This window comes from Camelina sativa, chromosome 11, assembly GCF_030686135.1.
Source record: "Camelina sativa cultivar CO46 ecotype springtype chromosome 11, ASM3068613v1".
Classification (NCBI taxonomy): domain Eukaryota; kingdom Viridiplantae; phylum Streptophyta; class Magnoliopsida; order Brassicales; family Brassicaceae; genus Camelina; species Camelina sativa.
In genome coordinates, this window is record NC_141890.1 from 29,648,158 (window position 1) to 29,662,000 (window position 13,843).

General features: G+C 29.1%; 1 protein-coding gene and 1 pseudogene across 2 annotated transcripts; one reads left to right on the plus strand and one right to left on the minus strand.

Annotated features, from left to right (window-relative positions):
• Window positions 1–6,732: 6,732 nt before the first annotated feature.
• Window positions 6,733–8,710, plus strand: LOC104724384 (transcription factor MYB23-like). The gene is made up of 3 exons (XM_010442862.2): window positions 6,733–6,941; window positions 7,061–7,190; window positions 8,032–8,710. Exons 1-3 carry the CDS (start codon window positions 6,809–6,811, stop codon window positions 8,426–8,428), a joined length of 660 nt encoding a protein of 219 aa, XP_010441164.1. The 5' UTR covers window positions 6,733–6,808; the 3' UTR covers window positions 8,429–8,710.
• Window positions 8,711–12,957: 4,247 nt separating this feature from the next.
• On the minus strand, window positions 12,958–13,691 carry LOC147934586 (uncharacterized; annotated as a pseudogene). Its single transcript, XR_015571057.1, has one exon. The product of XR_015571057.1 is annotated as an uncharacterized LOC147934586 (transcript).
• Window positions 13,692–13,843: the final 152 nt, after the last annotated feature.

The window sequence follows — 13,843 nt, forward strand, 5'->3', positions numbered from 1 at the left end:
AACTCTTGTGTTCCATAATAGTACTAGAAGAGATTAAATTATGTTATCAATGATCCTTTTTTTTTTAAACGTATCATGCATCAGTTAGTATTCGTATAAAGATTATACAGAAGTTGAAATACGTGTATATCTGACTATGTGAGAACCTATCATGGCATAAAAGTTCGACCCTTTCGTTCTAGGGTTCTTTTTTTACTAGCCCATGACCGCATGTGTTAGTGTAGTCAAACAGAAAACAATGTTGATTACGTACTTAAGCGAGTGAAATGAAAGTAACGGGAAAAAATGAACTAAACGTAATAGAAATCTAGATCAAACCCGAACACAATTTTTTTAGAAACCCTAAAATCCGGCCTCGAAACTAAATTGAACTAATATGAAACGGAAAAATCAATTTATTGTGTTTAATTTTTTATTTACGTATAAATTCCAAAACAACCGAAACTAACCAAATTATATAAGTATGGTTTTTAATTTGTTTCATTTTCGTAAGAAGAATGTAATCGGAAACTTTAAAAAATTGTGAATTGAATTGACATATATTACTATATAAATAAGTATTGTGTTAATTAGTTGTGGTAAAATCGTTTAAAACAGTGTGGACAATGAAAAATTGGAGAAATTTGAAGATACCATTTGTTAATTAAATCTTTCTAAAATACGTCTGTTCTATTATTTGAAATACCACAACATACGGTTGTCAAAGAAAAGCCACAATATACAATTTATTAACTTTTATAAAATCTTATTAGAAGATTTCGAAAATTTTATAAATATTATAAGTTTATAACGCATGTTATTACATGCTTACATTGTTATAAGTTTGTAAAAATTTATATCTAGGTATTACTATTATAAACATTTATTTTGTTTGTGGTACTTCTTGAAAAATAATATCATAAAATTAGTTTTTTTTTGGGGTCAAGTTTGTTCAAAATAGTGGTAATTGGTGGTATATCAGTAAGTTAAAGAATAACAATGAAAAAATTTATCTAGCAGTAAATATAGTTACTAAGCTGTTGTAAGAATTTACAACGTCGGCAGGAGTAGTCAGAGTTCACAATCCTCAGATTTTTTTTTTATATAATAAAAATGATGGCAAAAAGAAAATAATTTCCTATTCTATAAATTCTATATAGCATTATAATTTACAAACTGCTACTACACAAAATTGTAACTGAAAAAGGTCAAAACCTCTCCACAAATCATGTCTACAGTTTACATATACTAATCAAACATTCGTGAAAAAAAAATTAAAAAAAAAAAGAGTTTATGACAATTAAAATTCGTGGGGCTAAGAGTCCTGGATTTTTTGTATAGTGGATTTCTATTTATGCCGAACCACTTTCGATAGACACATCAATGATTAGGAAACCTCCTCTTTATTCGAAATTTCGAAGTACACAATAAAGTTATATAAATAATTGAATGTATTAAACAAAATGCACGTGAACATTTACATAAAATAAACTCCAAAAACAAAAAAGGGAATGTGTGAATGTAAATAAAACATGTCGATAGATTGCCAACGGCTTGGTTAGACAATAGCGTGTTGTGAGTTTGACTATGCTAATGATAGATGGTTGCCTTCTTTTCTTAACCTTATGTAACAACCCGACTACCTTATTCAATGCAATGCAGCTACGTTACGTAAGTATCTGTATGAAAAAAAAAAGTATCTGTATGAAAATAATGTGAACCACATAAATATTTGTGTACCAAATCTCGTACTAACGCAAAAGAAAAGAGAAAACCCCATTGTCATCAAATCAATATGAAGTAAAGCCTAGTTAATTAGACGAAATTTCAAAAGTTTACAATGACCAAAGACTGAGCTCACCTCGTAGTCATGTGAAAGCTAGACGAGGTTCACTTAACACAAGACGTACTATAAAAAGGAACGAAAGGTCATTGTGCAAGGGTCAAGGGATCTTGAATTTTGACCTCCGAGCAGTAAAACAAACTGATATTTCCTACACTGTGATTTTTATATCACTAACTTATAGAAAATTAATAATTTTTCCATTTGAAATTTCATTATGCTCCCTTTCTTAGTTTGATTTCGTGCTACTTTACCAAAGATTACAATGATTGGTTTTATGAGCTTACAATCCATTACACAGCAGATCCCAACAAACAAAGTTCACTAGAAACTCTAGCCACCTCATGATATTGGTTTGCGAGCTCACATATTTTGTAACTAAGATTATGAAACCAATTAACCGCAGGAAACTACGTACTACAAGTATTTATATATATGGTGTAAAAACTGGTCTGATGTCTCAATTTCTTTAGCTCTAGCCTCTAGGTGGGAAAATGGTAAATTTCAACCCGTACTACTTCAAAAGTGTAAATTCCTACCCAGACAACAGATCCGTGTGTTTTTCTACCTAAACTCTTACATAATTCAAATTTACTACCTAGACTTCGAATCGTTACCCATATTTCTACATTGACTCAAACAGCGTTAGTCAACCGTTAAATGTATTGATCAATTTGACATGTATGCGATGATCTGTCAAGGTCATTGGGCTCAAAACTTTAAAACGACATCGTTTGCAATTAAGATCTTTCCCCCAATTCAAAACACGTTGTTTTAACCTTTCATTGCAAAGGACGTCGTTTGCAATTAAGATTTTTCCCCCAATTCAAAACACGTTGTTTTAACATTTCATTGCAAACGACGTCATTTTAAGGTTTCGAGTCCAACGACCTTCACACATCATCGCGTACGTGTCAAACTGATCAAAACATTTAACGGTTGACTAACGTTGTTTGAGCCAATGTAGGAATATGGGTAACGATTCGAAGTCTAGATAGTAAATTTGAATTATGTAAGAGTTTAGGTTGAAAAACACACGAATCTGTTGTCTGTGTAGGAATTTACACTTTCAAAATAGTATAGGTTGAAATTTACCTTTTTCCCCGCCTCTAGGTATTAGGATATCCGTCATCATCTTCTGTAGACCCCTATACCCACTTTCGATTTTTGGATCATACTATTTTCTTGACGGTTAATTTCTCTGTCATGGAAGTTCAAATAAGTTAACTTTTCAACTAGCTCTGTAGATAAATAAAAAGATGATTCGTGTGTTTTTTCTTTCTCACTTACGTAGTATCGCAAAACCACTTACATTAGTATTACAAAACACTTCATAATTAATACGTGACTCATCCTTAAGTTGATCGATCTATCCTTTAATTCGTATTGGATTCTCTCTAGTTGAGTTAAATAAAATATATATGCAATTGGTTATATTGATAGTCAAATTAATAATTTTAAACATCTCTACATGCACGACGATTTTTCAGAATATAGGTATAACAATACTTTCACTTGCAAAGAGCAATATATCTTCATTGCAAACCAACATTGTTACTCCCAATAGCGTCAGTCTACAATGCTCTACACTACTTTTAGTATGACTCATACCACTTATGAGAGCATTTTTGTTGGTGATATTCAATATGGATTTTTAATTATTAGTTTATTATTTGTCTATAGAAAGACACTATATAAAAAAAAGATGAGTGTCTATAATCTTTATTTTTTTCTATTTTTTTTTAAAGACACCACAACCCCTCCATCATCTTTACCAATCGAAATGTTTAAACGGTTCTACAGTCCACCGTCCGTAAGCACTCAAAATCACTTTCGGCTTGTGTACCTCATCTTCATCCAACAACGTACTGGTAATATGCATGCAACACCGGTTGATGGATTTTAAAAAACAGTTTTGATTAGTATTTTACATACATCACAAAACAAATATTTCGTGTTCCATCCTTACTAACACAATACTAATTTTCTTAATGCATAGTTCTCTTTGAAAGTGTTGCAGAATACAATTATGTCTACTTTGGTAATATAAAAGAAAAATTCCATAAATACTTCATAATTTTATCATAAATCATTAGAATTTAGAAGTATCTTATGTAAAGATAATGTTCTGTTAACCCTTTTTAGTTTTACTACCATTTTTTAGAATTTGAGATATTGCAGATGAGTAATCTGAGTTTCTGTATTTAAACGACTTGAAAGTACACCAAGAAATGATGAAAAAAAAATATATATATATATATATATATATATACAGAAAATATTTATTTTTTATGATGATTTATGGGAAATTATATAAAAGAAACTATGAAATGTTAATGTAAATTTATATGTGAAATCAGTCTATAAGAACCTAATAAAGTACAGTAATGTAATAAGTGAATGGCATGGTATGATATTGTGAGATGTAATAACATTTTATATGAAGAGTAGTTTCTAATTTGTGCATCTTAACTAATGTTTCTCAATATTTATTTTTATTGAATATATATATATATATATATATATTTACTATGATTGTTTTGTACAATAGTATTACATGAGTAAAATGATTTAACATGATTTGCCCTACATTTTAAAGTTTGTATATATAAATTTCCTTACAAATTTCTCATTTTAATACAATTTGCAAAATGGTACTAGTTTAATTTAAAAAACAGCTTTCATTCTAACATACTAGAGATTTAAAACAATGATCTCTGTTACTTACTCCCTTTGTTTCCAAAAATTTGATATCTAGGACTTTTTTACATAAATTAATAAATAACAAGTACTAATCATAAATACATTATTCTCTCACCAAAAATAGTTATTGAACTATAAAAAATTATATTTTATAAAAATCAAATATTTCTAATTATTACTTTGTGAAGTTTACAAATTATTTAATTATTTTAAAATGTGTAGAAATCGATATTTGTGAAACAAGAGAAAGTCCAAAAAAAAAAAAAATCCTCCTTCTAAGAACAGAGGTAGTATTCTCTTTTATTAATCTCTACAATGTATGGATCTTAATGTAGTTAATAGATTAGATGATCAACATCAACTAGTTGGGATGATTTGAATGTAAGGTTAGGAATTAAAAGGTCTATAGGTCCCATAATTAATTATCCATTAAATCTAATAAAGTAGGCTAAATCAAGAGAAGCTATAATCTATATACTTACATAATTCATATGCACTACATAATAATAATATATTTAGTGTAGTGATTACCATGATATAATACTGTCCAGAGTTTAATTTCATTTTTTTTATCAAGGATGTCTAATTTTATATATAGTCTAGTTTTAGAAAAATTTTGTTTGCAAAATTTCAGTTGAAGGGAATAGTAACTACGTTTAGAGTTTAGACAGTATTACTGTATTAGGTATTGCAAACAGAATCCACAAATCTGATCTTGGTGTTAAACAAGTTTATTCAACTATATATATAAAACAAATTAATGTAAATTGGACAGGTTTGGTCGTTTATCAGAACTAAATAATTCATATATCGAATTCAAAAGAGTTGTCCCTACATTGGGATTCGAGAAAAAAAATAATACTTATATGTTTGAACTTTGAACATATAATACACACATAAAATATAGCTACACATCTAGCTTAGCTGGATGAACAGAAGATCTACTATGTTTGGTATTAATATAAAAAAGTTTAAAAAATTGCTAGCATCTGTCTAGTGTGTCTACCCCAAGGGAGCATTATATATGTCCAATAGTAATTACCTTCCTTCCTCTTTTTCTTTCCTTCAATTTTCACTTCCACTTAACTTGTTAGTTGGGATATACACAAACATGTCTACCTACACAAATTTTATTACAGTTTTTACATACTTTATAAGATATTGGTAAATTCGGTTATAACTACATTTCATATTTTATTTCAACCCCTTTCTTTAAAACGAATTAAATGTGATTTTTGTGTATATAATAATACTTGCATTCGATTTATCATATAGTTGGGTAAAATATATTTTGAATAACGAACAAAACAGCTGAAAACTCAGAATATGAAGTATCATTTCTCAAATTTACTCCGTTTTTTATTTCCTTTTTCTTTTGTTGAATTAAAAGTTCAACTTTGTTCTTTCTTGCTAGACAACAAGAGGATAAACTACTCTCCAATATCGGGATTTTATTATTTCAAAGGAATTGTGAAATAAGAACAAAAAATATTATGGACGTACGTGGTATATTGTTATGTCTGTTATATTTCTTTGCATGTCTTTTTGGTTTTACTTTTACGTATAACTCTTTTTTTTTACTTCAGTCAGATTATATAACTCAAACTATACATTCATATTAGATTATCTCTTTAAAGAATATTTGATCTCCCGAACCTATCTTATAAGAAATTATATATGGGTGGTTAGAAACATACTAAACCGTTTTCATTAATCTACATATATAACCTTATGGGATATACAATCCCTTCTAACATGTTGTAGTATAGTTTACAATACCTATTACAGTAATTATCTCATCAAGTTAACTCTTTAAACTCTCTATGTGCTCAGCGGCTGTATCATCTTTATATCCAATTGTCGCAAACTACTTAGCAACATGATTTTCGTAGATATTGGCCGCTGATTTTTTTACATATATCTTTTACTTCACCATAACTAAACATATTTTATGATACTGTTATATTCTATGAATTTTATTTATGGAAAAATGTAAATATATATCTACATCCGTTAAAATGGGTAAATCAATTTAATTCGTTAGGTTGACTTATTGGTAAAAGAATGTAGACTTTACCATATACAGACTTTTCGGAGAGACAGCAGCATACAACATGCCTTCTGTATATACATATATACAGAACAATTTAGTATATACGTCACATGGAATTATAAATATATATAAATAGAGCCAGGCTCGACTAATCATGCATCACCGACTCAGCCACCTTCCCTCTCTCTCTTCCCTCTCTCTCTCATCGGGATCAAGAAAAGTGAAAAAGGATGAGAATGACAAGAGATGGAAAAGAACAAGAATACAAGAAAGGTTTATGGACAGTGGAAGAAGACAAGATTCTCATGGACTATGTCCGAACTCACGGCCAAGGCCACTGGAACCGCATCGCCAAGAAAACTGGTCTTTTACTCTCTCTCTCTCTCTCTCTCTCTCTCTTTCTCGCTTCTTCTATCTTGTTTCTTGATGCAAGAAAAGAAAAGTACTAAAGATCGAATTTGAAACTGTTGGATGATAACTAGGGCTCAAGAGATGTGGGAAGAGCTGTAGGTTGAGATGGATGAACTACTTAAGCCCTACCGTAAACAGAGGCAATTTCACTGACCAAGAAGAAGATCTCATCATCAGACTCCACAAGCTCCTCGGCAACAGGTTCCTTTTCTTTTCTTTTTTCTTTTCCTTTTAATCTATATATCCAGGGATTATCTGGCTCTATTAATTTCTTTTATACAATTCAATTAATTATATGTGTGTGAGATCTGTGCTTAATTCACGCTAAATTGTTTAAATGTACAACTACCAAGGTATATATAACATATATCTAATTTATATGTAATATATACTTCGTGTTCGATCCTTAATTCACGGTAATTTCTAAATTGTTTAAATGTTCACATCTTAGCTACGTATATCACTTATATATAACTCATATATGATATATCAGATTGATTCATATACATATCAATTAGGTTATATAATATAAGTGTACCTTATTAATCTATTTACACAGACGTCCACAATCATATGATGGTTATTCAAATTTGTATAGTCGAAAGAAACGGATCGTAAATTTGAATCAAAATCTTATATCTGTCCTTTGGTTTTTCGGCCATTAATTTATATATAGCTAGGTTTTTATTCAAAAAAATATGTTTCTCGAACTTTTACAATGACTCATAATTGTAGCCATTTATGGATCATCTGCATATAGATACCTGTCTTATGTAACATCTACAACATATAAACACATGATCTTGCTACATGTATTACACACATGCTCTATTTTAGGACCATAGGCATTAACTCCACCTCGGTATAGAAATTACTCCGATTTACAAAATTGCTTGTTTCAAAAGTTTTGCCACATATTTTAGAAAACATTCGAAATCCTCATATGCAATATTATAAGTATCTATTTACTTTTTGTTATTATTGAAGAAGTGTAACCACAAATAAACATAATAATTGATACCGTACTTTTTAAAATATTTAGATGGTCGTTGATAGCTAAAAGAGTCCCGGGAAGAACAGACAACCAAGTAAAGAATTACTGGAACACTCATCTCAGCAAGAAACTTGGTCTGGGAGACCATTTATCTGGGGCCAAACCGGCTTGCGATGCAGAGTCGCCACCATCTTTGGCCCTCATAACCACAACTTCTTCTAATCATCAAGAGATCGCCGGCGAAAAAGTTTCAACTGTAAGACTCGACACTTTAATTGACGAGTCTAAACTCAAGCCAAAACCAAAACCGGTCCACTCATTACCAACTGACGTAGAAGTTGCAACAACGGTTCCCAATCTATTCGACACCTTTTGGGTTCTTGAAGATGACTTCGAGCTCAGTTCACTCACTATGATGGATTTTACTAATGGGTATTGCCTCTGAATATCTTATATGATTAGCTTATAAGAAGTAATTAATCATCGATTATTAGATTATAATGAACAAGAATAAGAATATGAATACAACCGATTTTTTTTTCTCTATATTTGCTTGTAGCTTTTGTACTTTTTTTCTTTTTGTTGTTTTTTTTTTTTTTTGGTAGGACCTTTTTGTTGTTGTTAAAAGTAAGGATGATCAGTTGATAAGCAAGTTATAGAAACTTATTTGGTTATTTCCCTAATGTAACCAAATTAAATCCCTTATTAGTTTAATTTTATGTGTCTATATTGTGTACTTCATTCATACATATTTTGGTATAGAACAAAAAATAATACTATTATTTAATCAAAATACAAATAAAATTGAAGTGGGTAACTAGTGGATTGTTAGGAAGCTGTGAAATTTATCTCTTGGGTTTTTCTTTTTCCAATTTGGGATACTCCACAAAAATTCAATCCCAACTTTTAGAATGGAAAATACAGACTACCTTTTTTTTTGCTTTAAAATATGATATATACTCGGACATTTTGTAATATATTTGGTAGAACTAAATTTATATAAAGTTTATAATATACGAAAAGAAAATCTAAAATGATAAAAGGAGAGTATAATATAATCTTTGCTTGTGCTTTCCACCAAAAACAAAATATATAATCTTTGCTTGCACAAGGAGTCGAAATTTTGACATTTTAAGTCAGCAATTACGGTCAACAAAGATAAAGGCACTCCCATCGGTAGTGTTTTCCATTGAGTATAAAATAATAATAATAATAATAAATAAAAAGAACGAGAGATAAGATTAAATCTTCAGATAGAATGTCTCTACATAGACATTTAGAGGCACCGATGAGAAAAAAAGTTTACAACTGTTTTATTCTAGTGGTGTTAGACAATAAATTTAATTAAATAATAAATAATATATATATTAAAAAAAAAAATTTGAAACCCTTCAAAACAAAGATGACCATAATAATGCTATAATAGTACAGCTGTTACAACCTTGATTCTACACATCACGGCTTGAAAGATTTTTAAAGGAGAATGAGGTCTTGTCAGGTTAGGCTCTTGTGTCTCTTACTTACGTACATTAATTACATAGACAAGTGTTAGAGTTGGCATTGTAATCTGAAATCAGTGACGATTAACCACGAATTTAATAAATCATACATTCATGATATAAATAAGACCAGACCTCGTACGTTGGAATTTGAAAGTTAGTTGAGGACGCCAAGACTGTTAGAGATTATTTTCCTCGTTGACGTGAATATAAATTGTTCCAACAAAAAAAAGTAAACCAAATCATTAAAACGTATTTATTTCTTGAAACAAATCATAAAAGGTGACTTGGTAGATTTCTTGACCGCGATGGATATCTTGAATTCTCATCTTTTATTTATTAATCGAGGTAGATTTTTTAAAATAGACAGGGTTGTCTATGGTCCATCCATATCCAAAAATTGAGGTAGAGCTTTTAAAATAGGCGGGGTCGTCTATGGTCCATTCATATTCAAAATATTATAGATCGATTATGGACAAGCTCATATACAAATAAAAAATTGACCAAAGAAAAAGTTGTACAGTAAACTAATCAAAGATAAGTACAATTTGTTCTTTGTCAAAAAAAAAAAAAAAAAAAGATAAAGTACAATTTGTTTCTTTTTTTAATGTTGAAAACAATAAATTACATTTACAATGAAACGGAAAGACTTTTATTTTCCTCTTGGTGTGTGTGTGTGTGTCAACACTCTCCATTCGAAGACCATATCATATATCTAATCTAACATAAGGTTGTTCAAGCTTATCGTCCTCGCCTACATGATCAGTCTCTCTTTTATTTGACAAGTGCATATATATATATATATAATGAACAACGATGGGTTTGATAGGTATTTTAGCCTATCGGCTTGGCCAACCTTTTCTCCACTCCGGCACTCCCTTTCTTAAAATAACAAAAAAAAAAAATGATTTATAAATACATATGGATACTGGATTCTCGTCCTAATCGAATTATGTTATCTCATTCGTAAGGATATAAAACTATATAGCAGTGTACCTTCTGTTAGTGTAATGGACAAGCTCAAGTTAACGAGAAAGTTGTACAAAAACTATCTGTAATAACTTTTTGTGTAATAACTCAACACAGGAATTTTACTGTTAATAACACAGAACTTGATTCAGAGTTGAAAAATGCAGCAGATTCTATGGAACTGAAAGATGATGAATCCCTAAGTTGTTGTACTTCCTTTGTTCCTAATTGATCCCATTTTTAGATTTTTTTCACACATATTAATAAAACATATTAAAACTTGATTATAAATATCTTGTTTTTTTGTAATTTAAAATTTCTATAACTCTAAACCAATAGATGTTTTTATAACATCTTATATTATTTTAAGCTCATATACAAATAAAATTTCTATGTTTTTATAACATCTTATATTATTTTCTTTAATTATTATCGTTTATAATTACTATATTTTCTTTAAAAAGAATTTGCAATTCACAAATGTTATTTGTTTCATAATATATGATGTTTTCATTTTTCTATGCAACTTTTAGATTAATTTAATATTTGATTATTATTTATATTATGTAGTCTTGTTTTATTATTGGTTGAATTTTTAAAAAATAATTATTTTTTAATATGCGTTCTTTTAGATAAAACATTTTATATTTTAAAATGAAGGAAATATATACCGATAAATTAATGTATTTATTGTGGATTGCTTTTTAATTGTAAAACATAAAAAAAAAAAATTGCTTTTGGGAGCCAAACCGTTTTCGACCATTGGTGTCCCAAATTTGGACCCTGATGTTCTTGTCGCCAATGTAATCGTATTGTGACCGGTACTCAATGCCAATCGTCAAATGTGATACAGGTTCGAACTCATCAACTGCGATAAAAGGCTTGATTTTCCAACATTGGAATCGCCTAACATCACAACTTTGAAAAATATATATTCTTTCTGCCATACTTCTCCGAGGAACGGAAATAAAAAATTAGTCATTAACTTAGATTGCGACAGGTGTCAAGCCTATCGATAAAATATTAACACGTCAAAAATTTTAGAAAAGAAAACTAACAATTTTAAAATGTGTCAAGTTATAAATTTAAGATGTTGACACGTGTCAATTTATCGATTTGAGATTACGAAACATGTAAAAAAAAAATCTATTTTATGTTATATATTCTTAAAATATTATATAAAAGATTGTGACATATGTCATGATTTAACTTATAATTTTATATTATTTATTTCAGTTTCATTTTTCAATTATAAATTCATGATGATTTAAAATAAAATTCTATATGTTTTTTCTTTTAATTTCAGTTTCAATTAAGGATATGTATAATCAATACAGTTTGTTTATTCCTTCTTTTACATATTTTAGTTTCACTAAGTTATATTATATTTAGATTTTAATTATATTATTTAGTTTAGTTTGATTTTTAATCAGAAATCCATGATGGTTTAAAAGAAATTTTCTAAAAAGAGAAGCATTATTAAAAAAACTTGTTTTTTTTAGTAATGAAAAATAAACTTGTATTTGATGATATCTAATGCTATTGTAAATTAGTGTAAAACTAATAGATAAATATTTTTTAGTAATCAATTAAGAACATCGTAAGATTAGCTTTAACTAAAATATTTGAGATATATCTAAAAAATCTACAAAAAAAAATCCAACTCCTTTGCAAATAAAGAAGAAAAAAAATTATTATTATATAAAGCTTGGTTTCAAAGTTAGCAATTACAGAATTTTGACACGTATCAATTGTATTGATAAGAAATCAACAAATATCAATTCTAAATTTACTACTCCCTCTGTTTCACAAAAAGTGTCATTCTGTACTTTTTTATTTGTTTCACAAAGAGTGTAACTTTACATTTTCAATGTGACTTTTTACATCAAATTTCTTATTTTACCCTTAACGCTATTTCTATTAAACTTATATAATTAACTAGTCATTAAATAAGGATATATTTGTATAATTCTAGTTTTTCTTAATTTGTGTGCACTGTATCAAAATATCTTATCAATACAATTGATACGTGTCAAAATTTTGTTAATTGCTAACTATCAAAATGACACTCTTTATAAAATAGAGCGAGTAATATATATGTATATATTAAACTAAAAGTTCTTAACTTATCATAAAAAAAACTCTATATAAAAAATAATCTTAACAAGTTATCAAAAGTATTTAGTTAACAATATAATTCTTTATTGTAGTTTTTAAAATTTCACTTATATATTATTCTTTCAATACCAAAAAAATTAACACGAATTTTGTTGGGAAACTCTATTTCCCTTTCCGGTAGAGTCTTGTTTTAATTTTTCAGTAGAAAAATAAAAATTATAAGACTTTTCAAATATTTTTTTTTTTGAATTTATAAAACAAAATTTTATTAATGGGCCTTTCCAATTAAAATTGGGCAAAGCCTGTTTAGCTTGTATTTTTTACTTAGTTCCGTTCGGTTCGTTTAGGTTTTGATTATTTAGATTTACGGTGTCTCTCCCCCATGCAGTAATAAACTAATTCGTTATTGTTTCACTAATGGAAATTAACTAATTAAGCATTACTATTTTACAGTAAAGAAAAACCCAACGACATGTTGCTTGAAAGGTAGATATGATTTTCTCTTGTCTTCGTTCTTCTTCGCTTTGTTTCTCAGATAAACCTTCTCATGTGCACAAACCTTCTCCTTCTTCTTCGTAGACTCGTCTCTGTTTCTTGAATTCGAATTCAAGAGCTTAAGAGATTGTTTCCCTTCACTATAACTTCTCTTCAACAAATCACTAATCCTCCACGACGTCGACGATGATGCTCCCGTCGAGCTGCTCTTTCTCCAACCTCTCTTTAGCGATTTCTCACTCGAGGTTCATGAACCTCTTCTTCATCTGACGAAGATGATGATGATGAATACGACTGATCTTCGTGGAGGAATAAATCTCTCAGCTGAGTTGTAACCGTCGCCATTGGCAGCATTGGCGACTCGTCTTTACCGATGAGGTTCTGATTGAAAACAGGAAATTCAAACTCATCATCGTTGTGTTCATCCGAAAATTCGAGTCGAACTCGCTCGATGGTCTCAGCGGTTCGGTCGTTGGTGGTGTAACTGTTAAAGCTAAGGCAAAACGAAGCCGTGTAATCATGTTCTTTCTCCATGCTTGTCTCTCTAATGGTGTTTTTGTATCTTTCGGTGTATATATATACGTGAAATATTATTGGCTAATAAAAATGGCAATTCAGATAAAATTAAGGAATTTAACAAAAAAAAACAAAAAGATTAATTAAAGAAATGGTAATGTATCATTGTATCAATAGTTTAGGTGGAGTTTTATATTTTTCTTTTTTTCTGATTGATTAATTGACAATGAGATGTTACCTGATTCTTTTGTATTGGATGTATT

Coding starts and splice junctions, on each gene's coding strand:
- LOC104724384 (XM_010442862.2), top strand. CDS start 6,809: ATGAGAATGACAAGAGATGGAAAAGAACAAGAATACAAGAAAGGTTTA. Junction 6,942..7,060: donor CCGCATCGCCAAGAAAACTG/GTCTTTTACTCT, acceptor GATGATAACTAG/GGCTCAAGAGATGTGGGAAG. Junction 7,191..8,031: donor CACAAGCTCCTCGGCAACAG/GTTCCTTTTCTT, acceptor TAAAATATTTAG/ATGGTCGTTGATAGCTAAAA.